Source organism: Adelges cooleyi, unplaced genomic scaffold, assembly GCF_023614345.1.
Source record: "Adelges cooleyi isolate 19-005CV unplaced genomic scaffold, UGA_ACOO_1.1 ACOO_flye_CR_arks_rails_tigmint_CR_PRNA_574, whole genome shotgun sequence".
In the NCBI taxonomy this organism is placed as follows: domain Eukaryota; kingdom Metazoa; phylum Arthropoda; class Insecta; order Hemiptera; family Adelgidae; genus Adelges; species Adelges cooleyi.
The window spans coordinates 1,720,846-1,748,209 of NW_026096268.1; the positions used below are offsets into that span (position 1 = coordinate 1,720,846).

Consider the following 27,364-nt stretch of genomic DNA (forward strand, 5'->3'; position numbering starts at 1 on the left):
TGCAAACAAAATACCTAATAAATTTAAATTTCCTTTTTTTTAAATACACAAATACTATTTGAGCTAATAATTCATTTGTTGGAATTTATCTAACACCTAAAGTGAATTTTTTTCTGAAGTCTTAGTTCTGTATTCGCAAGAACGGAGAGTCGAAACATAATTAGGTAAGTGCCAAGAATCAATTTTTCAAGACAGCTGTTCTATAAATATAATTAGACTTCAGTATCTGTGCGGGTGCAAACAAACAATTTTAAAACATTGTATTGAAACGCTTTACAAAACACATAATAATCAATAGTATTTAAAAAAAAAAACCTAAATACTCTAATGTTAATAATATATTTAACTATACATAGTGTTGTTTAATATAGTTGTGTCCAAAACACAAAGGATGCCTTTCCACATTTCATTTGACACTTAACCTTATAATGTCGCAATTTTAACGTTATCCCCTTCTGTCCTAATACAATAATAGTTCTTGATATTGTGACGAAAACAAAATTATTAGATGAGATTAAGATTTTATGCATACTATCTCATGTGCTTCTTAGTACGGAGATAATACAGGATGCCTTACAGCAGTAGAACAGTTTTAGGTATCGGAACTTGAAGTACAGATTTCCAATTTAGTCTTGTAAATTTCTACCTCAACAAAAAAAAAATTACACAAATTTTTTTAAAAATTCCACATGATTTCGCCCCACGACCAGAATACTGTTTTAATTTTTACATATTTTAGGCACGTTTCGACGTAAGATATTAATTATAGTATTAAACATAAAACTTATGGACTTGGTTCAACTCAATGTCGCTCATTCTAGTACCAACTAATTTTTTTTATGTTTTTCTTGATAATGGAAAATCGCGCGATGTGATACGTTTGACTATTAGGCAGAAAATTATTTAACACACTATCACACAACATGTACCTAACCCTTAAAAAATATTAAAATATAAAAGTGGAAAAAAGTAAACCGATAAAAATGTTTTCCACGTCAATAACCGATACGGAAAGTATTTGTGTTATACTATCGGGCACCCTGTACACTCGCACGCACAAATACTTGTGTGTGTATGATATGTATGTAATATAAATGCATACTTAGAGTCTCATTCAAGACATACCTCAATGCTATCACAAACTTTCAAAACACCCAGACGTGTATGTTCATGTTCGTTTACCAAACACAAGTAGGTAAATATAACACCAAAAACTCATCTTCAGTCTCTGATCATAATACTTTATTTATTTTTTAGACCATCCAAGATGATTCCATTTGTTGGTTTCACGCTTGTCGTGTTATTTGTAAGTATAAAATCCTAGCAATTTTTACTATACTTGATAATAATATCAATACATTTTAATAATAAAAAAATTAAAATACTAGAATTTTTCAACAGTTCAAGTCATGGATACGTTTTATATTTTTAAATATCTATCTTGTTATTTCATTTTTTTCTAAATGAAAAATATTGCGCAATAAAATGAATATGACATTATACGTGTATCTAATTATACTTTAAGGTACGGTAGTAATTTTCAATTCAAAAATCAAAGCAAAACTAGTTGAAACAAAATTTTTTTCCTTCGTTTTATTTTTGTTTTTAATAATAATAATAAAGATATTCCCTAAACCTTTTAATATATTTTTGGTATCATTTTTAGCTACCTACATTTTCAATTTACGAATACCAACTTAAACTATAAATTATAATGTTTAATTATATTATAATATTATATTATATTACACCATACTATCATATATATATATATATAATAGTAGAAATTAATTCTACTTTCATAAAAAGCCATTTTTATATATTTTTTAGAATAAACTATAAACTAATTCATCAAGTTTTACTTCAAAACTAGGTATTTAAAAATTTTATCGCGTATGAAATGATATAACACTAGCGACATCTAGTTGTTAACGCAAGTCAGACAAAACATAACGCAGATGTTTTCTTTATGATGATAAGAAAAATAAATACATGATATACATATTATTTTACTCCAAAATAGATAAATTGTAATAAGTCAGATTGTTTTTTCTTTTTTTTTAAAGGAGGGAACTAGGAAGAGAGAGGCTAAAATATATATGATTTGATATCAAGTTAATTTAAAAAATACCTACACGATGTGTATAAAACAAAATATGTTTGACGGCTAACCGCTAAGGAGCCAAGTTCTCTCAATGCATAATGATATATCCGTTAAACGACAACTTTATTATTATTATTTGGAGTATAAAATTATTTATACGCGCGAACAACATATTATAGTAGTTAACTGCTGTAGTTAAAGTAGCATGACATCTAAACGTATCATTTTTTCTTTAAAATGGTTGGACATACATTCCTCATAAAACTAAATAAGTGTACATTAATGCCTTTTATAAAATATCATTATTGCGCTACTGTCTCCTTTTCCTTTAAAAAACAACATTCTACATCCTCAACCTCAACAGTTGACCAACATTTCATAATACTATTATTGACAAATAATGTAATGTGGAACTTGGGCCTTTCCTCCCCCTCCCCCAACAATATGTTGACATATTTGTTATTCTCAATTCTCACCTACTATATAGCATGCAGCTGTATCATTATTGATTTGCACCGTTAACATGGTATTTACATTTATTAGTAGTTATTTAATAACAACCGTTATTTTACTGTGTTACATTTTAATCACAGTAGCGGCTGATCACAGTGATCAACATTGTTCAGTCGGTTACAGCACTACTGAAATAAAATCAATATCTTTTTGCTTTGCTTTGCATCGAATCTACACGGTACACCCTTCACCGGTGCACCAAAAATTATTAGAAGTTAGAACCCCAATGAAATTTGTCGCGCCCTTTTCACGGATTAACAGTGTGACCATTTCGGCCGCCGAGCCGACGACGTCCGCGGCCGCATTGTCCGCGAACCGGCATTCCGTGGAATTTTCGAACGGCCCAAAATGTGTTAATTCGAATTTTCCGTAATAACGTCATCCAGTGATTTGTGTCGAACGGCGTTTAGGTATATTTTAGGCGGGTGCGGAAGGACCCGGGCCGTTGACGAAATTTGTCGACGTTGCCTGATCGACGAGGACGCCGACCGCGTCCTACCCGTGCGTAGCGCCCACAGCCGGCCGCCGACGGCAACGTCGCATTACCGTTTTCTCGCCATCGCCCCGCGCCGTACTCGCCGGGCGCTTTACCTTCTATCGTTGGTGTTGGTCCCGCCACTCGCCTCTCGTCCTATACTCCTATCGCCGCGCTGCACACAAGTCACAACACTGCGCGGTGTACACTACTTACTATAGCACACACACATAGACAACGATTCCATTTCGTCACCGTCGTACGGCAATACGTTGTTGTACTAGTACGCCGACACTATTTTTGAGTACTTACTGTCGATTTCAATATTATACATTCTATTCTATTTTTTTTTTAATAATTTAACCAACTCTCTTAAACATGTCGGACATTTCCAAGGAAACTCTGAAGAAAGAAATCGCAGGTAATTATTATTTGTATACAATGAAATATTCTGATGGTGTAACGTTCGAATTTCGCGTAAGCCGCTTGCCGTCTTCGATTTGGCCGCGTCCACAAACTAATGCCCGTCCGTTGTGGCGGGTTTTCGCCTTTCGCATCGTGTACTTTACGTTTAAAGTCGGTTCGACCGTAACGCCGTTGTCGCCACCATGCTCTGGCGCGGGCGACCGGCATTTTATCGGCTGGCGCGCCGCGTCCCGCTGAATTGGTACGCAAATGGCGTCGTTAGTAACGGCCATAGTGTGGGCCGTTTGTAATTATTTTCTTCCACCATATTGACCGGTTTACGCGGTTTTGGTGGTCGTTCATTTTTCCCTAATTATTTTGGGCCCGTCCGGTTTCTGTGTTTTCCACAAGTAGATACAGCATAATATTTATTATTATGACGTCCGTTCGCGCGTTTCCAATCCCGCCGGTTAGATGGCACTGTCGGTCATTGTAAACATCAATTGTACCGTTCGACGAAGCGTCCTTTTGAAATGAACCCACCTCGATTGTTATGATTATTTTTTCGCATTAATTTCAACCAAGCCCTCGAGTTGTATAAAACATTTGTCATGCTATATTTTTTCCGACTTGGAAAAAAGTAATATTCAATAATTGCATAATATTTTGGTTACTCGATGTGTAAATTTTCATGATCACCTTTGTCTACGCGCACGGCTCACATACAATATGAATAGCCATGTAATTTTGTATAGGTACAATGTTGGAAATTATAATAATCAAAGGACATAAAACTATAATGGAGGAGGGTTTACAGTTTTTCCTAGACAAAACTCTACAGTTACCAGCTCTACAGACTTATTCTCACCAAATTCACACACTTATTAGACCTCATTGGAGTCTTGTATTGGCATCGTTTTTTAGGCCATCCACCGAAAATGAAATAATAAATAAATATGGATAAAAAATATGTTTAATTATTACTTACAAAAAAAGTTTTGTTAAAAGAATTATCAGAATGTCATTATTATCAATTTATTTCTATGGAGAGTAAAGGTTTCTATAATTGAATAGTGTCCGTAGGTGTAAAGTTTATAGATTAATTAAATTTACCATATTGACGACAATATCTCTAATACTTAAAAAGACAATCAAATAAGTAACTTATACAATATTTTAATGTTTGATGACAATTTGATAATTTCATTTTATTACGTTTTCATGTGTACTTTGAATAAATTTAAATGTTTAAAGTAAAGTGGTAAAATTAAATTGGATCAGTTCACAAACTCGCTTACCTATAAAATAAAAACATATTATATAAGTGCCTTAACTATAATTAATGTTTAGTTAAATAAAACAAACTTACAATTTTTGTTGTAAATCATTACTTACTTTTAGTTCTTAATTTTGCAAATCAATTTATAAAAAAATGTAATCCTAATTTCCGTAATAATTTTTCAGTATTGATAATTTGCTTTACAATTAATAAATAATATGTATGCTTAACATATTTATCTTTAGGACTTAACATTTATTTATCATAATTTAATTTTAGAGATAAGAAGTTTTTAACATTAATAATAGTTTAAAAAATAATACATTTGTGTTTGATTAGAATCTACAAAATATAAGTCGTTAGATAGTATTCAATATTATATATTGAATAAATGTTTAGGAATTAGGAAAAGTGGAGCATAACATTTTTTATCTTAGTGTACCTACCTGTAATGCAATTTCACTTGTTATAATACATTTTTTTTTTTAGCACTTTTAAAAAGTGCCGATTTAACCAAAACATCTGCAAAGAAAATCCGTCAAGAACTTGAAAAGAAATTGGATGCTGATCTTGATGACAGGTACCTTCATAAAACAAACTAAAATTGTTAGTTAAAAATAAAATAACTTTGTCTTTACAGAAAGAAAGAAATAGACGTACTAGTAATGGATGCTATTAAGAAAGCTAAAGCTAACAAGAAAAACGGCAAAGGCGATAGTGATGATGAAAACGATGAGGATGAAGAAGCTGAGGACGAAGAAGATGAAGACGAAGAAGAGGAAGAAGAAGTAAAACCAGCCAAAAAAGCTGCCCCTCCTAAGCGCAAGAAGAGAGATACCAGTGAAGAAAGTGGTGGATCTGACGATGTAAGGAAATACATTTTTAATAATAATTTTTATGTACATGCCAGATATTACCATTCTCCTGTTTTTCTTAAATATACATCTGAGGAACTTTCCCGTCTGCCCCATTCTTTAGTTGAATATTTGTTCAATGATTTTATTTCATTGAACTTTCCTAACTCGTTACTTATTTTCTACGAAATGCTATGTAATCATAAGTGCCCTACAGTTTATTATTTCCCTTGACCAATGCAATGTCCTTATTACTTCTGATTCGCAATCCTGTCTTCTAGCTATTTCTTCTAATCCTTTCAATTCCTCACTTCCTCCTCTTGTTCTTGTTATCAAATCCCTAGTCTATTGGCTTACCCTATATATATATCCTAGTGTAGTCGTAAAGTTCCTCAGAGTTCTAAGTCATATGGTAAATAAAGGTTAAAATTGCATTCACTATTCACATTTTAAAATACCTTTTTCTGACCTTCTTTCTAAGCAGCATTCACTGCATCATGCATGACAAATCAAATGGTCCTCTCTCTCCCACCTAGTTATGCTTCCTAAGTATATATTTCCTACAATGCAATTCACCCGTAGCTCTAAGGTCTTGACATCTTCCGAATTCCTATAGTTGCCATCACTCGGTTACGAACTGGTCACAATTTTTTCCCTCAATTCTTCCCTCTTTGTCACTTGCACCAGACTGAAGAAATTAATAATTGTCATTTAAGATAAAATGCATTAAAAAAAAAAAAATTTATTTTATTTCTACAATATTTTTAATAGGATGACGGTGACAAAAATGATGGTGATTATAGTCCGAAAAAAGGAGCAGCCAAAAAGAAGGCACCAGCTGGTAAACGAGGTCGCAAGAAGAAGGATGATAGTGACAGTGACGACGACTGGAAGACTGCCAAAAAAGCCGCTAAGAAAGTATGTAAATGAATGTTAAAAAAAAAAAAATATTTGTATCCAATACAAGAAAATATTTAATAATAAATATTTCCAGAGTGGTGCTAAACGAGGTAATAGCGCTTACACTAAAGCAATTAAATTGAGTCCTGAACTTTCTTCTCTGATGGGAGCTGAAGCTCTTCCACGTCACGAAGTCGTTAAGAAAATCTGGGCTATCATCAAAGAAAAAAATCTCTATGTAAGTTAATTAATTTGACTGCTGCTGCTCCACTTTAGGAGTAGAAATTAATGTATTTATATTTTGAATGTTTCAGGATCCTTCTAACAAGCAGTACGCTATTTGCGATGATGATTTAATGAAGGTCATCGGAGTTAAACGTTTTAGGACATTTGGTATGATGAAATATTTAAAAACTCATTTTATACCTTAATTTTTTTTTTTTTTACCTTCTTACTAGACAAAAAAAAACAAACAATTTTTTACTGGAATGATTATTCCCCTCCTCTACCCATAATTTCTTTTATCTTATAATTATGACACCCTTTATGTTTCTTCATGTATTTGTGGAAATTCATGCTAATTTTTTTTTTTTTATGGTAAGATAATTTGTTGACTCGAGTATTATAATAATTTTCCATTCCTAAAAAAAAAATATATATATATGTATATGTAATAATAAAACGGTATAGGCATAACTCAAATGTTTATTGTGTGAAATTATAATTGTTTCATACTCTCCGCATTTGTTAGCTATTAATTTCTAGCTCTATGGATCTTTGAATGTAAAATTGTATTTGTAAACAATTATATTTACAAACATTTTTGTGTTTTAGAGTACTTTACAATAATTTTAAGACAACAATTTACATTATAAATGCAATTATAATTAAACTAAATACTTTAATGTATCATTGTTATTTGTTTTTCATCCTTGAACTTGTGCATCCAATTTTTACTCGGCAGTACAATCCTGGACGAGTACGCTAGGTCGTCTGTATCATCGTACATGGCCGTTCCGTAGGGTTTTGTGTTTGTACTTTTTTCTTTCATTGTGTTCACTCCAACGTCTGTACACGAAACTGTCTGCACCTGAACTGTATCTTGAGTCTGTACGCTACGGGTGGTCATTTCTGCTATGCTAATCTATATTACAAGACAAACTATGTATAATCTGATCTGGACACCTATCGTGAACCTGACTTACTAGTTTTGGCGCCCGACGGTTTTGACATATTTCTGGTTTTCCCAGAGGGAAACTTTGTACAATGGTCATGTCGTACTGCACTTGGGCATTTTTGTACTTGGCAGTGCGATAATTGTAATGCATCCTGTAAAATTATACTGTCTTGGGTACACCATTTTTTCCAAATCCTTTTGGTAAATTTTTACTTAACTGTTCTGCAGTCGTGTAAGGTAAATTTACTACTTGTTCGTACATATGAAAAAATAACAATAAATGTGTCTGTGATCTCAGCAAATTAACAAAACAGTTTTTGTAACTTAAAAAAAAAAAAAATTGCAAATTTTAGGGTTGGTTTGATAATTTTTTGTTAACTCAATTTACTGCTCTGGTTTGGTGCCGAAGTGAAGTGCCGCTTGGATACAAGTAAATCCGAATAATTCGTCGCAGTAATTTATAAAACCTATTCGTCGGTCGTGTTTCATCAGTGTGCCGTCCGTTTCCACCAGCATTACTATACAGTATCCGTCGGCCTGTTAACCCATAAAAATAACAACGTTGGTATGGACATTGTCAGGAGGTGCTAATTTATAATGATATTAAACTGTGTATTGGCGTACAAATAAGCTTGTCCTGTCCACGTTCGATGACGGTGGATACCACGTACACATTGGGTGCAAAGAGTGTTTTTCCACCATTTCCCGTTGGCGTTGTTCGCCAACAACGGGGAACAATTCATTGACAACCGATTGGCTTGATTCGGTTACATTTAGTCTAGCCGTCTAAACAAAAATGTTCAACAGGACTAATAGTATTCATATTTATACATAATTTGTGTTATAACAAGTCGCTTTTTACGTTAAAACAAACATGTTGATACCGTTAGATACACTTCCAGTAAGTTACTCGTGATTGAAAAACGTAGGTAATTACAAATATTTAAATTAAAAAAAAAAAATTCATTTTGTTTTAACCATGGAAGCTTTTTTTGCTGGTAAATATTAACTAAGTGAGAAATAAATATTTAGAAAATTTTGATGTGCAATTTGCAAAATCATCAAATGTGGTACAGTATTTAATCATTTTTTAGTTTTTACTCAACACAGTTTTATAAAACCAGGCTCCGAGTTCCTATTTGTCGGATTTAAAATTTAGAAGTCTTGATGTGTAAAACACAATTTGTTTTTTTTTTAATTTTTATTAATTACGAAATCTATAAACAATTAGGTCACTTTAAAAATGATCAATGTTACCAGAAACAATTTCAGTTAAGTTGAATTATCTACCTGGAATGGAATTCATTTCTTTTCAGTTTTTATAAAGATTATTTAACTTTAAATAAAAAGCGGCCCATTTGAATGGCGGTAATAAATAGCGATTTGTAAGCTGTTTTATTAAGGATACATGACCTACCTACCTTATCGTTTATTTTACGTGCTAAGCATTTCATGGTCATAATAATGTTGGTCGTGACACTTAAATAGTTCATCGTTGCGATCATCTCGTCCCATACCTTGGATACCGCCATTAATTCGGTCTGAAATCAATGGAGCTCGTGAGATTAAATGAAATGAAAAGATTCTCTTGCGTTTACCTTTATATTAAACTTGGACAAGTCCGTCCCCATAGTCGTAGCGTTCTTCATATTAGTGTTTATTTTCTCCATAGTCGCGTTGTATTCGTTTATCAACGCCGGCAATTGCTCTTGGCACCTGACTAAATCCGATTCGATAATTCTGGAAACCATTGTTAAAACGGTTGAGATCAAAGTTGGCAATAAATAGTTTATTCGAAAATATCGATTTCATTGGGCTTATGCGCATATCCCAAAAACGTAACTGGTTGTGCTTTTTATTGCCAACTCTAGATTTACATGCGCACTTACTTTAAACCGGTAGCGTATTGATGGTAAAACGCCAAAATCATTTTGTACTTTAAAAGATCCGCATTGCCGACGGTCGTTAGGCTAGTTCTGACGCTAAACAGCGGAGCTAGAGTGTCGTCGTCCACCCTGTAGCATTGTCTTATACGACTTGTCAATGTCGCTATAGCTTTGCCGCAATCGCTCTGATCTAAGTGCCGCAGAAGTAAATCTACCGCTTTTGGTAACGTCTCGACCACTAAAATTAGCGAAAGAAAAAATACCATCAAATAGCTAAATATTTCCCGTTCAAATCAGAATTGGCAAAAATACCCGATGGGTTCTTTGGTATTAATTGGGGAAAAAAATTAGGCTTTATTCGGTTTATTGACATTCCCAAAAAAAAAAAAACAACTGGGTTGGTCGTTAGACCTTAATTTTTTTAAATACCCCGGGTTTTATTGCCAACTTTGTTCGTTCTAAGAAAATCGTATGTACAATCCAGTATTCCTTCTTTGCTGGCTTTCCGATCCGATTCGTATAGTCTGATGCCGCACACCATTCTTGTAAGTTCGTTTAATTTGTATTGTTTCGCCGTAGTTGGCAAGTTTTCAAAATTCCGTACGTCGCTTTGTTTAAAGACAATATTTAGTGCGTCTGGTTTGGACAAACAAAAATTGGCGTTGTTGATAAAACTATTATGTCAAGACGAATGGCATTTTACAGACCAGACGATATTACAAATGAGTCAAATTAGTCAAAAAATATAACTACCTAAATGGTTTTGTCGTGTTACAAGCATGTAAAAAGTTGATTCAAACAAAAAATATATAAGTATCTATTCGTGTTTTTTTTGCCCAGACGGCAGTCGATATCATTAACAGCAAAGGGTTGGATAACGTTTCGGGCAAAACTTAGGTACTCTCCAGACTCTACTAAACATTTTTTTTAGTTAAAGAGTAGGTAATGTGTGGATTTTATTCGGACCCACGATGAACATTATGTTTTTTTAGACTTTCTAGTCGTATAACTCCTAGAATATATATATATATATATATGCCTTATTGCCTATGTACCTGCAGTTTCCTTAATGCACGACGGCGAAACTGGATTTCCCATGTAGTTGACCAATATGATGTACTGTACTATCCTGCGGTAAAAGGCGCCGGCTTCGTCTTCTGTCGTGCAAACGGATTGCACGATTTCTTCGATTAAAGGTTTAATCCGTTGCTCGCTATCAGTGTGCACGGTGCTGACCACGTGTTCTGTAAAATACATACTGTATGCTAAAAATATATTGCCGGAAGATTTTCAAAGGCTGCCCTGTTTGATACCCACCCCTGCTTTTGTATGTGTCGTAGACAAGTAAATACGCTTTTATACACATGACGCCCGTATCGTCGAGATCGCATAGGCGGTCCACGCATTGGTCCACGAACCGTACCACTTTGTTGTCGGTCGGTTTTTGGTTTAAGCTGGTGTTCACGTGAGGGTTCAATAACGTGCCGTTGTACTGCAAGTATAGTTAAACAACAATAATGCGAATACGAGTTGTAGCGACTAGCAATGATCTATTTTGTAAAAATGTAACGCCACTCGTGACTTGTGAACGTTACAATAGGTGATAAAAATACTTCCTTCTTAGCTTTCAAGCCTACGTCTCACAAAGGTCTTAAGAAGGTGTTCGGAAGAAAAAATTAATTGATGTGAGTAAATTAGGTGAATTTAATACCTACTTTATTATGTACCTAATAAATATCTGGGTGTATACTTTATAAAAATGGGCTGAAAGTAAAATTGAAATTAATTCAGTCGACAGTTAGAACAATATATTGAAATGCCTATTTGAGTGTACTAAAATAACGTGAACAACAATGATATTGCCATTAACAGTGTTTAAAATAAAGAGTAAGTTAGAGCTTTTTTGGCAAAAATGTAGGTACTTGGGTGTCTATAACACCGGGGACACTCACGACGATGGAAGCCAATTGTTCGGAGACTTGTACGCCGCGTCCGGCACATTGATTGACCACAGCCCGAATGTTCTCTTCTTCTTTTGGTGACATGTCTTCTACTCTTTGGATTAGCAATATGTTCTATCGTTGTGTAAATACGATCTACACGAAATAAAAATGATTGTTACAGTCGAAAGGGGCGTTGATAAAGTATTGTATTTAAGAGACACAGACCATCATCTCCATAGCAACACAACGTTGACTGTATACAAAAATCAAAATAAAACCCTCGTACACAAAATGGAAAATCGATAGTCTATTAGTGTGTACTGTGAATGTAATCTTACCTTTAGGAAAACGTCACTTGGAGTACTGGTAACTGCATGCACAGTAATCCGCGGTTTAGCACAAGACTGAACGTATAATATACTATGGTGAGTAGGAAAACTATCCTAAGGACTTGTCGTTATGACGACGTTGACAGTGTTTCGGTACGATAATCACATTGTTGTCACTTGTCTGCCATCGAACAGGGGCTGTTGTCCATGCTCAAGAGGTTAAGATCGTCGCCAGACAAGGAGCTTCGGATTCTGCTGCTAGGACTAGATAACGCTGGCAAAACGACACTGATGAAAAAGCTCGCTTCGGAAGACGTGTCGCACATCACACCCACTCAAGGGTTCAACATTAAGTCTGTGCAAGCGGACGGCATGAAGTTAAACGTGTGGGACATAGGAGGCCAGAGGAAAATAAGACCTTATTGGCGAAACTATTTCGAATTCACTGACATATTGGTGAGTTTTTATTATATCTTGGTAACGTAAGAATAATAATTATTTTTCAAAAATGTTTTTCACCCAAACCTTGTACCAGATTGTATCCTAGTCTAAACCGACCAATATCAGTTGGCAACAATTTCCAGGGAATCATCAATTTTGTTCGAGCACAAAAAATGTTTTTTGTTTACTCAAAAATATGGGTTTTCACAATTGGCAATAATGCGTGGGTTTTTTTTTACAAAAAGCCCGAATTAGTTCAGGTTTTAGAGTATCTATAATCCAATAAAACTCTTATTTTTGGGTAAATGCCAACAATTTACTGGGCTTGAAAAAACAGTAGGTTTTTTTGGATTGGAGTTTGCCTACTTAATGGGATTTTGTAGTTTGTACCTATTCTCAAAAACCTATTCTCTGGTTAGGACTTATTTTAAACAATACAATGTTTGTATTGTACTTGTAACAATACTTTGTTTAAGTACTCCGTAATTAGCATTATAGGTGGTCGTTTTAGTGGCCAAGTTACATTCTACCAAACTATGCAAAGAGATTCCTTGTAAGTTATAAATTTGTTTTCACATTTTCCGAGGTTTATAACTTTGGATAAACTCTAGATAAATTCTCCATCTTTAATGTTGTAAAAATTTAATTTTATGGGAAAACTGTCCTGTTTTAGTTTTTCAGTTTCTTAGAAATAAGCGACATGCATAACAAAATAAAATACACTTTTCTATTTAAGCTAAATGAGCTTGAATTTAAGGCATAATTTTTAAATATATTTAACGAGCCATATTAAAATAAGTGGGTTTTAAGTTAATCACTAAATGTTACTATACAATTTTTTTAAATAAAATTAATTAATTTCAGAATAATATAGGTAAAATTAATATTATTTTCTGTTTTAAAGAGGGTTTTATTCTAAGAATTATTCTTTCTAGTTTTATTCTTAGAAGAATTTTATTTAATGAAGGGTATTTTCATGTTCAATAGAAATAGGCACAATCCATATTTTTTTTTTTTTTTGTTCAAAAGGACAGTCTGGGGTATAAGTGATTACACATTTTTACTTAAAAATAATTTTATAATTAGTTTAAAGATTCACATAGGTTTTTAAAAATCTAAAAAAATATTAAATAATTAGTTTTAAAAAAAAAATTTTACTTATAAATTTGTGTATCACCGGAAAAATATTGATTTTATATCCTTATGTCCTTTACTTCTTTCTCACTAACACCGTCCAAATATCAATTAGATATACAAATTAGCATAATTTATACAAAAATGGGTTTGTGTTCCATGTACAGATTTATGTAGTGGACAGCGCGGATAGAAAACGTGTGGACGAGACAGGGTTCGAGCTTAACGAGTTGCTCAACGACGACAAGTTATCAGGTGTGCCCGTTTTGGTTTATGCTAACAAACAAGATTTAGCTTTGGCTGCCAAAGCGTCGGAGATAGCTCAAGAGTTGAACTTGCACCTGATACGAGACCGGCCGTGGCAAATACAAGCTTGTTCAGGAATCCGAGGCGAAGGAATAAAAGTGAGTAATTCGAGAAAAAAAAATGAACTTTTACTGCTAATATTCCACGTCTATTATTATTAGTATTATCTACTTATGATTGTATTTCAGGAGGGTTTGGAATGGATCAGTCAGAATGTCAAGAAGAAGTAGCGAATAAACACTATTATCATACTAATATTATTACTGTGTACACGCGCCTACTATTATATAGTATTTGTATTATTAATATGTTTTCAACGATGTATAAAACAAAAATTAGATCTTAAATGTAGTTTAAATTGTTACCATTATATTATATTCTTCTAAAGTCTGACCAGATTTCAATGGATGAAATAGTATAATTTAATAAGAAATAAGAATATATAATAAAATAAATACATACATAATATTGTGAATTGATATACAAATAGATGACTATTGATTTAAACGGATTTTTTAAAGTATAATATTGGACCTTTAACTAAAATAATATAATTTAAATTGAGTCTCAGTATAGTAGGTATGATCAAAACCATATTTTACAAGTTTTGATCTTAATTTGGTGGAAGCTGTTGTGGCTATCGTCACTATTCTCGTCTTAGTGAAATTGATTTAAAGTTTAAACGATATTTTTTTTTTTAATGATATTGCTTAACTTCGATGAGAATTATTATTTTTTTTTTTTTAAACGATCTAAATAAAATATATAATCAATATTCGGATCGTACAAAATTGTCCGCGTTCTGCAAACTACATTTTCCTTTGACAGTACAAAGTGCCCGCCGTTTTGCAATAAAAACTATGGATCGTTAAAGTAACCGTTTACGATTAAAACCATGTGAGGTCATGCATTTACAATTGCATTCAATTGTTTTTCACATACAATGTATGACTGTTTTAGTGAGATAGCTTTTTGCTATAAATGAAACAATTTACAATTTTTTTAAATGTGTACTTTATTTCAATTTATTTTACTGTCTATGTTGAAAAATTTACAATATTGCGTTTACAGGAATGAGGCAGAAAAACACGTGGTTAGAGAAATGTTATTAGCTATGGCATTACATTAGTATTTAGTCAATGACTATTGATAGAGATGCAGGCGAGACGCGGGGTGTAATAGAAGCGGCGATGGGCCGGGATAACAACACTTTCCCCAATGGACAGTTTCTTACCAGTTATTTTTAATTGAACATAAAGACTGTATCTTCCTTCTCGACTGTAGTCTGCAAACCTAAAATATTTTTGGGTTATTCTATGGGTAAACGGGACGAGCGAGTGTCAACACTCGGTAATCTGCCGTCCGTATCAGTACAAATTCCGCTTTTTGATAAGAAAATCGTCAATTGGTAATTTGGGAAAAGTGTATCTATTCGTCCTATCATTAAGTACCAAAATATTGTTATCAAAACCGTATATTCCTATGCTGCAGCCGTCTGCGGTCTGTATGCAGTTTACACGTGAGATTAAAGGTATTTGATTATTATACTACTTATTAGATCTCTGCGTGGATTTTAATATCAATTTTTACATTAATTCTCGGAATTCTATAATCTCAATCTCGAGTCCTCTGAATTTCAAATAAAAAAAAATCGTATCTAATGTCGATGCGTTTGGCTATTCTGGGAGACGTTTAACTAGGTGTTGGTTTGTAATGTGGAAAAAATGCCTGAAAACTTACGGTTCGCCGGAACACATCAAATCATATCTATTCGACCCCTCGTTTACGTCGTCGATAAAATGGATTGTTATGGCCATCGAATTTGTGTTAAATATTTACGTTATTCAAACAGTCAGATACACCGAAATCGACTGGAAAGCATACATGCAAGAAGTAGAAGGCGTTGTGGTCAACGGTACATTTGATTACGGCGAACTCAAAGGCGATACAGGTCCGCTAGTTTACCCAGCTGGGTTTGTTTATATATTCTCGGTGCTATATTATTTAACCGGTTACGGTAAGAATATTGTGACAGGTCAGTACATATTCATGGCTTTCTATTTAATAAACATTTACTTGGTGTTCAAAATTCACGAACGCAGCAAAAAAGTGCCTCCTTTTGTGATAGTATTACAGTGTTTCTCTTCATATCGTATTCATTCTATTTATGTGTTGCGTCTATTTAACGATCCCATTGCAGTTATCCTATTATACTTATCAGTTTACATGTTTTTAAAGAACAAATGGACAATTGGTAGTATTTTATACAGCCTAGCAGTTTCGATCAAAATGAATATTTTACTTTACTCGCCTGCACTTTTAACAGCATATATAACTAAATTTGGAGCCTATGGAACTATTAAACATATAACATACTGCGCTGCTGTACAGCTAATATTGGGTTTACCATTTTTAATCAGCAACCCAAAAAATTATATTAAAGGTGCATTTGATTTGTCCAGAGTTTTTATGTACAAATGGTCTGTCAACTGGAAATTTATTCCACCCAACATATTTGTTAGTGGATATTTCCACGTACTTTTGCTAGCAATCCATATAACAGTATTGCTGTGTTTTACGGCAACATGGATAAAATATTTGAACTCGTATGCAAAAATGAAGCAAATTGAACACGACTTGAAACCACAGTTGAAGAAAAAAAAGATCAACATCAATATGGATATAAGTGCTAATCTGTTTCTTCTGCCAATGTTTTCTGCAAATTTCATTGGAATAATGTTCAGTCGATCGCTACATTATCAATTCTACGTATGGTATTATCACACACTGCCGTTTTTGTTATGGTCAACGCCATATGGCAATAAATTTAGGTTAATAGTACTCGGATTGATAGAAATCTGCTGGAATACATACCCAGCTACAGCATTTAGTAGTGCTTTGTTACACGTTTGCCATTGTATTATCTTATATGGATTACATAGGTACAGATACAGGTACGGATCAATAAAGAAAAGATAAAAAAATATATATAATTTAAAAAAAAAACTTTTTAATTTTTTTCATTGTTCTCGATTTTAAGCCTTCCTTTTTTTGTATAATGTTTGATTCTGTTTTCTAAACTCTCTAAAACAAATACAAACATATATTAGTTATAACTTTAAATATATATAAGTTATATTTAGTAATGTAAAACATTTTTTCAATTTATTATTCATGGATAATATTTTATCAAAATATTGCTAAATATTGTTATATTATAAATCAAAAATGTATAAGATGCTTTTTTATATAGAAGATTTTTTTTTGTTCAATAATATAACAAGTAACTGTTTTAAAAACATTTATATTTTCTTCCATATATTTTATTCACGTTTTAGTTATAGTTTTTTAAAGTGTAAAAATAGTTTGATTTATTGACTGATAATATTAGATAAAAAACAATTATACTCAAACAATTTTTTTTAGCAAAATTGTATATATTTATAGTTAAAATGTTAAAATTACCACTAGCAGGCCGCTTCATAAGAGGTTGGTATATTTTAGATTTTACACCTTGTAATAAGCAATCACTTTGTTTGTTAATAGAGTCAGGAACTAGATCTTCAATATTTTTTAACATTTCACCCAGCATAGTCGTTCTGAAATAAATTGTTAACAATAACGAATACATTTTTTTATAATTAATTGTGAGGTAGTAAATACAAAATAAGTATATGTCTTATAATGACCAAAATTAAGTTAGTTTTAAGTAAAAATCTCATTACCTATTTAATTGAATTATTTTGGAATTTGGACTATAGAACAACATTTAAACTTATTTTTAACATAGCATTGAAAAATCTTGTAGCTTTAAACAATTTAAATAATTGTACTTTTAAAATATTAATATCAATGAATGATAAAATAATAAATTATGAATAATAAAACTACTCATGAATAAAACGCATAAATCATTTTTTATTTTTTATAAATAAATAAAAATTTGTTGAATAATGCCCATTTCTGATATAATACGTCAATTTTGTTTTACTCACTTTATCATGTGGGAAGCCCAATTATGCTGCAATGTAGAAATCACTTCTGTTACAGATTCATTATCAATAATCCAATTAACGTTTTCAAATTGACAATAAAATAAATTTAAAGGCAAATCACTAGCTAAAGAGTACTGAGGTTTCCTAAAAAAAACACAGCAATTAAATAAAATAATTTTTAATTAAAATATAAATACATACCTTGGACAATTATCAATATTTAATAAATTTGTTATTACACATTCATTTTCTTTATGTTGCCCAATCAATACGAGTACTGCAACTATACATCGAATTTGGTGCCACAAAAATGCTTGTCCTACAATTGTTAACTCACACATATCGTAACCTCTACTTTTTGAAAACTGATCATTATTGGAGCATAATTTAACATTAGCGCTGATTATACGTCTCGTGAAATTAGTAACACCATTGGCGACATCCATTTTACATAAATTACGAAAATCATGTGTACCCACCACATGCTGTACGGCATTATTCATTATCTGAAATACAATTGAAAATGTTAATATATGTCACATAATATAAATAAATGCCACTCTATAAATCATTGTGTTTATAATATATTTATACTTATAATATTATAATTATCAATTTCGTAGTTGAAAATAAAGCCTTTTATGTCTACTACAACCCTTGTGTTGACATAATTTACTTAATTCCCCCTGACCAAAGTGTTGAACTGATAGTAGAACTGCTTCAATAACAAAATGAAAAAAATGGTATTAAAACTTCATATATAATTTGTTAAAATTTTATATAAACTTCAAAAATACAGATCTTGGACTTAATTTATTATATAGTAATGTAGTTTGTGCAACATGTTTTACTTAACACTGTATTGATAAAAAATATATATTTTATGTGATTCCCTAGTATTCTTGAATACTTATCAAAACGATGATATTTTAATAATATTAAAAAGAAATGGAAAAATGTTCTTAAAATATTTTTTAAAACATAAATGATCATAGAATTTTACTTAAATTTTTAAGGCACAGATAAGTGGGCAAATTACCACTTAGGTTGTAAGCATGTTTTGCAGACAGGTTCATAAAAATTGTTAATAATTCTATCTAGAGTATTTAAACAGTGTCTTTATAATTAAAAAGCATATATTAAGACAATACATACATCTATGTCAAGATTACCACGAGGAAACCAGTATTTATATGTTCTAGAAGTACAATCAAACCTTGCACTAAAGTTGTCTATTACTGGACTCCAAGCTATCACACGTATATCTTTTGGCAGTAATCTGTTGAGCATTTTGCAGTAATTAAGCTCTTTACTGTTATTACCATTACTTCGTACTGTCAAAGATATAACCTGTAAAAGATATAACTTCAGAAAAACATATTTAGTTTATTTTATTAATAAAGAGAATATAATTGCTTATAAATACAACTTAAAATTAATAAAGAATTTTAAGAAAAACTTGATTTACAAATTTAGTTTTTATCACAAAAAGTACACGTCTAATAGTCATATATATTAACCCATCAACAACGAGAATATATTCGATTACAATGGTTGGTAATCAAACTATACCCTGTTTGCTGAAAGAGCATGCCGGGTTTGCGCATGTAGACTGAAGATTAGGCAGCCATCGAGGACCATTTTTTATATTATCACAAAACATTTTTATTTTATTTAACCTAATGCGAAATATATGAAATTAGCTAATTTTTTTATTAAAACAATTAATGCTACAAATTACCCACAGTTAGCAACAAATTTGAAGAAGCAATTATGCTAATAACTCTATAACAATGACAAAATTTATACTATAAAAAAAATGCTGTTGGTAACAATGTTTAGGTATATATATATATACTTTAAACTTGTGTTAAAATTTCAAAAATATAGGTTAACATATTGTACAAAAAAAGCTGATACATATTTATTTTCAGAATGTAATTTTTCTGTTTCATTTCCTATTAGACTTTCTCAAAGTACTTTATGAATTTATAGCAATCTATTTACTTGGCTAAATGAGCTGACTCCTTTATCAGTTCGGCCGCACCTATGGTAATTAGATGTCTGACGACTTTCAATCAAGCAGCATTTGGTTAAAGCATGAAATAATTCATGTTCTATAGTCTTTTCTGTGTCATCTTGTTTAGCGAACCCTTGGTAATCCCATCCTAAATACAATAATTTAAAAGCCACATGTCTCTTTTGGCATCTTTAAAAAAAAAATTCAAATAATTATTATTTTACTTTAAATTTTAAACTATTTATATTACTAAAATAATTTACATAATTAACTACTAAGCTTTAAATGCATGCTAGAATACACTGCGTCCCACATTATCCCACTATTTTGCATATAAAGGTTAAATATGTGAGCACATAAATGTTAATACCCAGCAATAGATTGAGTAGGCATATAGAATTTAACTAAAAATAATTGATGAAAATAGTTGATATAAAACATTAGATAACATGCAATATTTTAACAATTAAATCTAGAAATAATGATGTAATATAAGCAACAAGTAAAATAAAGATGCACTAATAATATTTTATTTAAAAAAATTATGTCACAATTTAGTGGTTATCAATATTTTAAGTAGGTAACCGAGTGAATGATTTAGACATACTTATGTATAATAATAAAAAATAAGATATATTAAAGATGAGAAGAAGAAGAAGTGTTTTAAAGTTCATAATTACTTAGTAAAATCAAAAACTCGTTTGATCTTTTTGCCTTCATTTACTAATTCATTTTTATTGATTCTTAGTTTCTCAAGCTCTAGTATTTTAATGATGAGTTCCTAAAATTAAAATAACATTAAAGAATTTAAATGTATAAAATTTTAAAATCTGTAACTTATTATTAACACTGACTACAAAATTGACATGTAAATTGTAATGTTGCAACAATGCAACATTTATTAATTATTTATATCAAATGGAAGCCAAGATAAAGTATAATTTTCATAATTTTCTTTTGATAAATAAACTCTACGAATATACATACTTCTTTAGATAATTTTTTAAGATCCTCAATTGATTTTTCCGATTTCAAATCTAATTCTCTTGACATTTCTCAAAAATATATAATATTTAATGAAGAGACCTGGTTTTTGGGATTAGATTTACCGTAAATTTATTAAGAATAAATATTTTTGGAAATTTTACATGATTAATGAATAGTTTCCGTACCTATATTATGATTTATAATAAAAGTATTTTAGTTTACATTATTTAATTTTCATATTCGCTTAAACTGATAAACGTTTTATCAACCATTTCTTAATATTAAATTATTATCAAAGAACTAAGAAACTAAAACCATTGATTATAAATATAAATAAATAAATATGTATAATCGCTGAACGTAAGAACCAAAGAAAGTCAAGTCATTAATTAAATATTTAAATGTATATAATCAATGGTCAAGTGAAATTTGTATAAACCACGAGCAATAAAATATAGGTAGTTGTTAGCAACATCTGCGTTATCAGTTTTTACAATATGGTAGTCACTAGCATGAACTAGTCAGTAGACTATAAAAGTCGATTATCTCTTGTAAGAAATAGTAATTATATCTAGTAAATATTATTAAAGTAAATACACAGTCGCCCAGAAAAACCTATAGAAAAGAGAATGAACCAGCAGCAATTTTTTGATATAAGTTTCTGACATGGATATTTATTTTGTCATGTTACTAGTACCATTGATTATAAATAATATCCAGAAATATTTAATATAAAGGATTGCACTGTGCGCATAATATATTATAATGTACTAGCATTAATTATTGATATACTTTATAGTGCCTTAATCAAATACTTATTAAAATAGTTTAATGAAAAAAAGACATTTTAATAAATTTGTTACATTTTTAGCCTAACCAATTTGGGATTACAATGTTATAGTTAACTGTATAAAAGCTCTTTAATTCTAATAAAATTATTTATTGAAATTACAAGAGGGATCAATAAAACATTTCCAAATGTCCAGTGTTTCAATTCTAGAAATGACTCAAGAAATAAACCAATTTAATATAGACTATATTATGTTTTATGCAATATACTGATTAGTAAACATTTTTCATTCAATTTTCGTTTTTTATCAAGGGTTAGAAAAAGTGATGTTTTATTCTATTGACCAATATTTCACATCTGTTAGTGTGTAAACGCATATCCCTAAGAATACAATTCATAACCAAAGCAATGTTTGAAACATTTATTTTTTCAAAATACTATTATTCCTTTATATACTATTATTACTACATTCCTAAAAATGTAATTTCATCAAACATAAAATTTGGTTGTTTTATAAATAATGATTATTAAAACTCTAGCATATAAATTTTAAAACATAATAAGATGTAGTGTAGAATACAATAATAATACAACTGCTAATAAATTTAATTTATTGATCTCAACAAATTTAACATCATATTTATTACAACATTTATTACACTAATGTTTTATAAACACAAAACTAGAGTGAACATACGTAAAATACAAAAATACAACAAACAGCACTTGTAAAATAGCAATAATACTACACACTAATAGTCTGACAGCGGGTAGTTTAATAGTTAATAATATTATTAAACATATTCGCAAAACACTGGCACCAGTAAATAGTATCATGGCTAGGTAGAATACTATATTGTTAGTCTCATCTGAAACAAAGCTGGTAAAAAGGGTAAAAACGTAACCATACAATCCATATCCCAATAACGATAGTATTTGCACAAAGGATATGCTTGACTGTCCTAAATTTGTCAGTACAAAGCATATTGCTGGCATTAAAACACAATACATAACCAAAACTTCTGAAGGTGATCTATGATATACAGCAGATGACACTTTATAAGCATGGCCGTAACCGAGTACAGTAGCTAATAGTATAAAAGCTAAACATGGCCCTAAGAAGTCGACGCGAACATGTCTTGACCAAACAGGAGGAGTAAATGATTGTAGTATTCGATTTGGTAAATCATTGGGAGGCATCGTAAAATATGATAAAACACGTGCAATAGTGTCTTTGTCCTTTAAAGGTTCCGACCCCAAAAATATAATTGAATGGTCCTTCATGTTTATTAGGTTTTAATTTTAACGAGCTCTACTTTTTACCATCCATTTTGTCCTTGGTGTCCTTTAATTTTTCTGACAAATTTTTCAGTGCGTTTTCAATTTTCAAGTCTTCTGTCAAGGATTTAGCACGTATAGCTTTATGAACAATAAATCTTGCCACTTTTCTCATTACATTAGAATCAGCTAATTTATCCACAATTTGATGGTTGTTTATAAAATACTGCGCTAAAAATCTAAATACCATGTTTAAAAATTGATAAACCTTAAAAAATATTTTTCATTTCGTAAAAAACCAGCAAAAACCAAATTTAAAGTACGGATTTCAAAATCGAATATCCAATTATGAGTTGACCTACCAACACAGTCAGTCCACAGATGACAGAATAGTCAATATTATACTAAGTTTAATCTATTTTGTGTTACCACTATAGATAATAGAATTGTCTTATCAAATATTATATTTCCTTGTCTCGACCACGGTTATCCACTCTCGATAAAAAATCTCATGACAAAATGAATAGATATGAATACAAGTACACAACTATTATTTTTGTTAAATTCTATCGACTATTGTATTTCAGCACACAGATGTTTATGATAAATTTAATTATTTTTTTGACAGCAAACAGTAGGTTCCAATAAAATTCAAATATATCTCGTTAACATTTCCCTCTTGTTGCAATGTACAAATAAATAATAATCTAAGACATTTTAAATCCTTACAGCTTTGATATCCATATTTAAAACGCATCATTAAACTAATAAAATGAATAATATTAATACAAAGGTTATAAAAACCAATATTACAATATACTTCTTAAAAAAACCCCAAGTCTCAACCGTAGTTCGTTATCCATACACGATTTGGTCAATTTTGTTGTAATTTCAAGCTAGCGTTTTGATTACTTTACTTCGGCTTCAATTAACTACTTCCGATCATAGACATACATAGTAGCTAGATAACAAACTCTGTATAATCGCTCAACGAAAATTTGACTTCACTATCGTTTTTGCCCCACTGTACGTTTGGGCTACAGGCTTTAATAATACGAGCAAGTTTGCTTACTAGGTACTATATAATATGTCTATGCTTCTGAGACAGTTGTCAGAATAGATTAAAATATATATTGTTAAATATTAATTAAATACATACTTGACATATTAAAGTAAATGTACAAATTATACTATTTAGTCAGTAGATAGACCGATAAATCAATTCTTATAATTTCTGTATATATCTACTATATGAATTTAATGAGCCAGTATAACATAATATGTTAAATTGTTAAATCGTTAATATTCCGTGGTAATACAACTTGATAGTTGATACCACAAGGCACAATGTTGCAACCACAATGGTTACATATAGTTTTTGTGGTTAATGGGAAGGCTGCAGCAGCTGCTATTGCAGACGCTAAATTGAAGAGGGCTGTAATTGAGTAATCATTTTCGCCATTCGCCAGTATGCTATCAGTAGACGTGTATCCATATCATTGTTGTTGTTATTTCAATGGCCGTTGGATAAATTAATGGTTAATTAATTTATTATAAAATATTGCATTTATTAAAAACTCGGTTGTTGGCAAAAATCGTCGGTGAAGATACTCAAAACACCTCGACATGGTTCTGCAGAAGTAAGTTCGGTTTAAATACTTATTTTCTAATTGTTTAAACTATCACAATATCACTATTGAGTCTTCTTGTGGTCTGTGAATTCTATTAAATCTTGAAAATGACAAATCGAACAAATAGAGTTATAGATTATTATAATGATTTCATTGATTGTGCTCAAAATATGCCATTGGACGTACAACGTCATGTTACTCAAATGCGGGAATGTGATTTAGAATACCAAGAAATGGTTTCTAAAATTCAGGAATTATCAAAGAATTTAGATGGAACTTCATCATTGCTGAGTCCTGGTAAATTAACAAAATTCTTAGTGGCTGGTCTGGATTTAGGAGATCGTAAAGTTCAAATGGTACAACAAATATCCGACTTGGTTGATGATAAAGTCAGACGTTTAGAATTGGGAAAAAAAGGTTTAACATCTGTTAAAGAATCTGACACTCCTAAATTAAGTATTAAAGAAAAATCTGATAGTGGAAATTGTTCTAAAGAACGTAGTTTGCCTAGTGCTAGTTCAAGTACTGTAACTAAAGAACTAAAAAAGCGTAATACTGATAATGATAGTAATGAATCCAACAACGACGTTAAAGTTACAAAACGACCTCGCCGAAATAGAACTGATGAGCCGGATTATAAAGAAATATCTGATGATGTTGTAGCACTGTCAGTTTTGCAACATTCCCATACTCCTTTGCCTAGAGCAACTGCAACAGCACAAATGCAATCTCAAGTAGCTGTGAAAAAATCCACTCAAAAAACTGATACTAAAACTAAGAAAAAAGGCAAGTACAAGAAACAGCAAAAGGACAACTCTCCATCTCTGGATGATGAGGATGACATAGCTGTAGACCCAGATGAACCGACTTATTGTCTGTGCGATCAAATATCTTATGGCGAAATGATTTGCTGTGACAATGATCTATGTCCTATTGAATGGTTCCATTTCTCATGTGTTTCATTATCGACAAAACCTAAAGGAAAATGGTTTTGCCCTAAATGTCGTGGCGATCGACCGAATATAATGAAACCTAAAGCCCAATTCCTCAAAGAATTAGAGCGTTATAATAAAGAGAAAGAAGATAAAGCTTAAGATTTTGTTTGACATTATTGACAATCTACTTAATTTAGTTCTCGTACGTACTTATAAATAAAATTATATAATAAAACATTTTGCTTGTACTTTTTATAAATGTATAATAATATATCTTTATATATACATGTATATATAACATATGTATATTTTTATAATTACCCAACAATTGTTTGTATGATACATGCCAATGTATTGAATTTTTATTTAGACAATTTTTATATTATTTTTGAAAAATGTACGATAATAATTTATAAATTATTATTTTTATTATTATCTTTATGTGAATTAGTGTTTTCTTAAAAAATATTTTAAGTATAAATAATTATATAATCTATCACCATTTAATATATTATAACTTAAAATTTTATTTTATTATATATTTGTACATTTGAAAAAAAGACAATATTTGAATATTTTGAATAGCAAACTAGTAACATTTTGTAAGATTTATTATTATTGTTGTTGTTGTTGTTGTTGTAATGTGTGTAGTACTATGTTATGTAGCAATATTTTTTTCTTTTAAACTCTTCTTCTTATTAGAATGGAAAGCAGCGACGTATCAGACTTTGTTGAGCTTGGCCAATTGGCTGGCATCAGAATTGCGCCAAATGTTGTAAGGTAAGCAAACTAAAATTTTTGTTTTAATTATTACCTTGTATTAATATTATTTTTATTTATTCACAGCGCAATGTTAGAATTGCTAATCTTAGGCTACTCTCCATCCACTATCAGAAAAGTCTGCCGTGAAATAGCTAAATACAAAAGTCGACATGAAAAATCTGCAATAAATAGTATTAACTCTAAATAAAATGAACTTTTTAATTTTTTCTTATTTACAAATGTATTTATATATATTTTTTTTTTTTATGAAAATTTCACACTTGACTGTATTATAAGTAAAAATACAATCACTTGGTTGTGACTACATAATATTATTAACAACATTTTTAAGTTAATATGTTTTTATTTAAATTTATAACCTTTTTAATACCACAAAACCTGTTTAAGATGACCTTAGAAAATTTTACAAGTCAACATTTTTCTATAATACTGGGTCCCACTGAACTGTAAACAGTAACTGTATATAGTTCAGTGCTGGGTCCTAGTTTATTTATTAAATGAACCATATAACTGCCTAGTAAAATGATACACTTGGGTTTCATGTTATTTTGCCCAGACCAATTTCATTGTATATACTTTTGTTATTATTAATGCAAAAATATATTGGAGGTGTTAAATTGGAAAGACATTATTGATTACATTATGAATATGATTTCATAATAAATTTTAAATTAGTATTTTCAGTCTACACAATTTATCTATTTATCATTCAGCATTAATATATTATGTATCATTTTTAGAAAATAAAAAGTAGTTTGTTAAAGTGTTCTGAATTAAAAGTATCAATAGTTTCACATAACTTGGAAAAAGTTGTCCTTACAAATTGACTTAAACATGGCCAGATGTTATTTCTATAAAATATGTCGGATGCCATAAAAAATGTTAGCATAAAAAGGCCAAACAATCGGTATTTATTATTTGTATAGTTAGTATACATTTTTACTGTTAATAAGAAATTAGGACTACAAATTTAAATAATTCATGCATTAATATGTTATTGTCAAGTAGGTGAATTTATTTATTAAAACAATGGCCGAAAAGATATATGAAACAACAAATTTATAGATTGCGGTTTTTTAATTTTAAAAAAATACGTACAATAAAAAATAAAGGAGATCATAATATTGTTAATCAATTACATATCTTAAAATGCATTGAATTGAATAAATGTAATTTTTTAAATTTATGTGCTTTAATAT

At 30.6% G+C, this 27,364-nt stretch overlaps 7 protein-coding genes and 1 long non-coding RNA gene across 13 annotated transcripts; 5 read left to right on the forward strand and 3 right to left on the reverse strand.

Moving 5' to 3' along the window:
- Positions 1-1,155: 1,155 nt before the first annotated feature.
- On the forward strand, positions 1,156-7,435 carry LOC126843810 (uncharacterized). Of its 2 annotated transcripts, XM_050581607.1 has the most exons (7): positions 1,156-1,191; positions 1,258-1,306; positions 5,266-5,356; positions 5,417-5,642; positions 6,402-6,548; positions 6,625-6,768; positions 6,845-7,435. In XM_050581607.1, the coding sequence occupies exons 1-7, from the start codon at positions 1,165-1,167 to the stop codon at positions 6,959-6,961; spliced, it is 801 nt and encodes a 266-aa protein (XP_050437564.1). In that variant the 5' UTR covers positions 1,156-1,164; the 3' UTR covers positions 6,962-7,435. The 2 variants fall into 2 exon arrangements, with proteins under 2 accessions (XP_050437564.1, XP_050437565.1); XM_050581608.1 differs by lacking the exons at positions 1,156-1,191; positions 1,258-1,306 and adding an exon at positions 3,258-3,513.
- On the reverse strand, positions 7,308-16,616 carry LOC126843807 (cilia- and flagella-associated protein 206-like). Of its 4 annotated transcripts, none has more exons than XM_050581601.1 (13): positions 14,981-16,616; positions 11,546-11,689; positions 10,911-11,085; positions 10,649-10,837; positions 10,071-10,229; positions 9,597-9,831; positions 9,306-9,447; positions 9,129-9,248; positions 8,332-8,493; positions 8,096-8,244; positions 7,926-8,030; positions 7,736-7,859; positions 7,308-7,674 (listed from the first exon to the last, which is right to left on the reverse strand). In XM_050581601.1, exons 2-13 carry the CDS (start codon positions 11,636-11,638, stop codon positions 7,432-7,434), a joined length of 1,896 nt encoding a protein of 631 aa, XP_050437558.1. In that variant the 5' UTR covers positions 11,639-11,689; positions 14,981-16,616; the 3' UTR covers positions 7,308-7,431. The 4 variants fall into 4 exon arrangements, with proteins under 4 accessions (XP_050437558.1, XP_050437557.1, XP_050437556.1 ...); XM_050581600.1 differs by lacking the exon at positions 14,981-16,616 and adding an exon at positions 11,875-12,417; XM_050581599.1 differs by lacking the exon at positions 14,981-16,616 and having other exon boundaries at positions 11,546-11,888.
- LOC126843811 (ADP-ribosylation factor-like protein 3) lies at positions 11,040-14,146 on the forward strand. The gene is made up of 4 exons (XM_050581609.1): positions 11,040-11,961; positions 12,061-12,321; positions 13,608-13,844; positions 13,935-14,146. The coding sequence occupies exons 1-4, from the start codon at positions 11,959-11,961 to the stop codon at positions 13,974-13,976; spliced, it is 543 nt and encodes a 180-aa protein (XP_050437566.1). The 5' UTR covers positions 11,040-11,958; the 3' UTR covers positions 13,977-14,146.
- LOC126843808 (lethal(2)neighbour of Tid protein) lies at positions 15,172-17,554 on the forward strand. The gene has a single exon (XM_050581604.1). It carries the CDS (start codon positions 15,460-15,462, stop codon positions 16,723-16,725), a length of 1,266 nt encoding a protein of 421 aa, XP_050437561.1. The 5' UTR covers positions 15,172-15,459; the 3' UTR covers positions 16,726-17,554.
- On the reverse strand, positions 16,735-20,952 carry LOC126843809 (tRNA pseudouridine(38/39) synthase). 2 transcript variants are annotated; one of them, XM_050581606.1, is made up of 9 exons: positions 20,934-20,952; positions 20,749-20,847; positions 20,442-20,542; positions 19,749-19,950; positions 18,897-19,091; positions 17,943-18,247; positions 17,742-17,885; positions 17,212-17,345; positions 16,735-16,830 (listed from the first exon to the last, which is right to left on the reverse strand). In XM_050581606.1, the coding sequence occupies exons 2-9, from the start codon at positions 20,812-20,814 to the stop codon at positions 16,757-16,759; spliced, it is 1,221 nt and encodes a 406-aa protein (XP_050437563.1). In that variant the 5' UTR covers positions 20,815-20,847; positions 20,934-20,952; the 3' UTR covers positions 16,735-16,756. The 2 variants fall into 2 exon arrangements, with proteins under 2 accessions (XP_050437563.1, XP_050437562.1); XM_050581605.1 differs by lacking the exon at positions 20,934-20,952 and having other exon boundaries at positions 20,749-20,925.
- A 1,180-nt stretch (positions 20,953-22,132) lies between these two features.
- Positions 22,133-22,934, reverse strand: LOC126843333 (protein YIPF3-like). Its single transcript, XM_050580776.1, has one exon. It carries the CDS (start codon positions 22,820-22,822, stop codon positions 22,199-22,201), a length of 624 nt encoding a protein of 207 aa, XP_050436733.1. The 5' UTR covers positions 22,823-22,934; the 3' UTR covers positions 22,133-22,198.
- A 1,327-nt stretch (positions 22,935-24,261) lies between these two features.
- On the forward strand, positions 24,262-26,787 carry LOC126843334 (uncharacterized). Its single transcript, XR_007686413.1, has 3 exons — positions 24,262-24,456; positions 26,085-26,162; positions 26,229-26,787. It is a non-coding gene; the product is annotated as an uncharacterized LOC126843334 (long non-coding RNA).
- Positions 24,463-25,665, forward strand: LOC126843332 (inhibitor of growth protein 1-like). Its single transcript, XM_050580775.1, has one exon. The coding sequence runs from the start codon at positions 24,555-24,557 to the stop codon at positions 25,539-25,541; it is 987 nt and encodes a 328-aa protein (XP_050436732.1). The 5' UTR covers positions 24,463-24,554; the 3' UTR covers positions 25,542-25,665.
- Positions 26,788-27,364: the final 577 nt, after the last annotated feature.

Coding starts and splice junctions, on each gene's coding strand:
- LOC126843810 (XM_050581607.1), top strand. CDS start 1,165: ATGTTCATGTTCGTTTACCAAACACAA. Junction 1,307..5,265: donor TCACGCTTGTCGTGTTATTT/GTAAGTATAAAA, acceptor TTTTTTTTTTAG/CACTTTTAAAAAGTGCCGAT. Junction 6,769..6,844: donor TCAAAGAAAAAAATCTCTAT/GTAAGTTAATTA, acceptor TGAATGTTTCAG/GATCCTTCTAACAAGCAGTA.
- LOC126843332 (XM_050580775.1), top strand. CDS start 24,555: ATGACAAATCGAACAAATAGAGTTATAGATTATTATAATGATTTCATT.
- LOC126843809 (XM_050581606.1), bottom strand. CDS start 20,814: ATGTCAAGAGAATTAGATTTGAAATCGGAAAAATCAATTGAGGATCTT. Junction 17,346..17,741: donor TGGGCTTCCCACATGATAAA/GTGAGTAAAACA, acceptor AATTTATTTCAG/AACGACTATGCTGGGTGAAA. Junction 16,831..17,211: donor TATGAAGCGGCCTGCTAGTG/GTAATTTTAACA, acceptor TATTTGTTTTAG/AGAGTTTAGAAAACAGAATC.
- LOC126843333 (XM_050580776.1), bottom strand. CDS start 22,822: ATGAAGGACCATTCAATTATATTTTTGGGGTCGGAACCTTTAAAGGAC.
- LOC126843808 (XM_050581604.1), top strand. CDS start 15,460: ATGTGGAAAAAATGCCTGAAAACTTACGGTTCGCCGGAACACATCAAA.
- LOC126843811 (XM_050581609.1), top strand. Junction 12,322..13,607: donor TCGAATTCACTGACATATTG/GTGAGTTTTTAT, acceptor TTCCATGTACAG/ATTTATGTAGTGGACAGCGC. Junction 13,845..13,934: donor TCCGAGGCGAAGGAATAAAA/GTGAGTAATTCG, acceptor ATTGTATTTCAG/GAGGGTTTGGAATGGATCAG.
- LOC126843807 (XM_050581601.1), bottom strand. CDS start 11,638: ATGTCACCAAAAGAAGAAGAGAACATTCGGGCTGTGGTCAATCAATGT. Junction 9,832..10,070: donor CAAAGAAGGAATACTGGATT/GTACATACGATT, acceptor CGCTAATTTTAG/TGGTCGAGACGTTACCAAAA. Junction 8,245..8,331: donor TGGACAGGACAAGCTTATTT/GTACGCCAATAC, acceptor ATGGGTTAACAG/GCCGACGGATACTGTATAGT.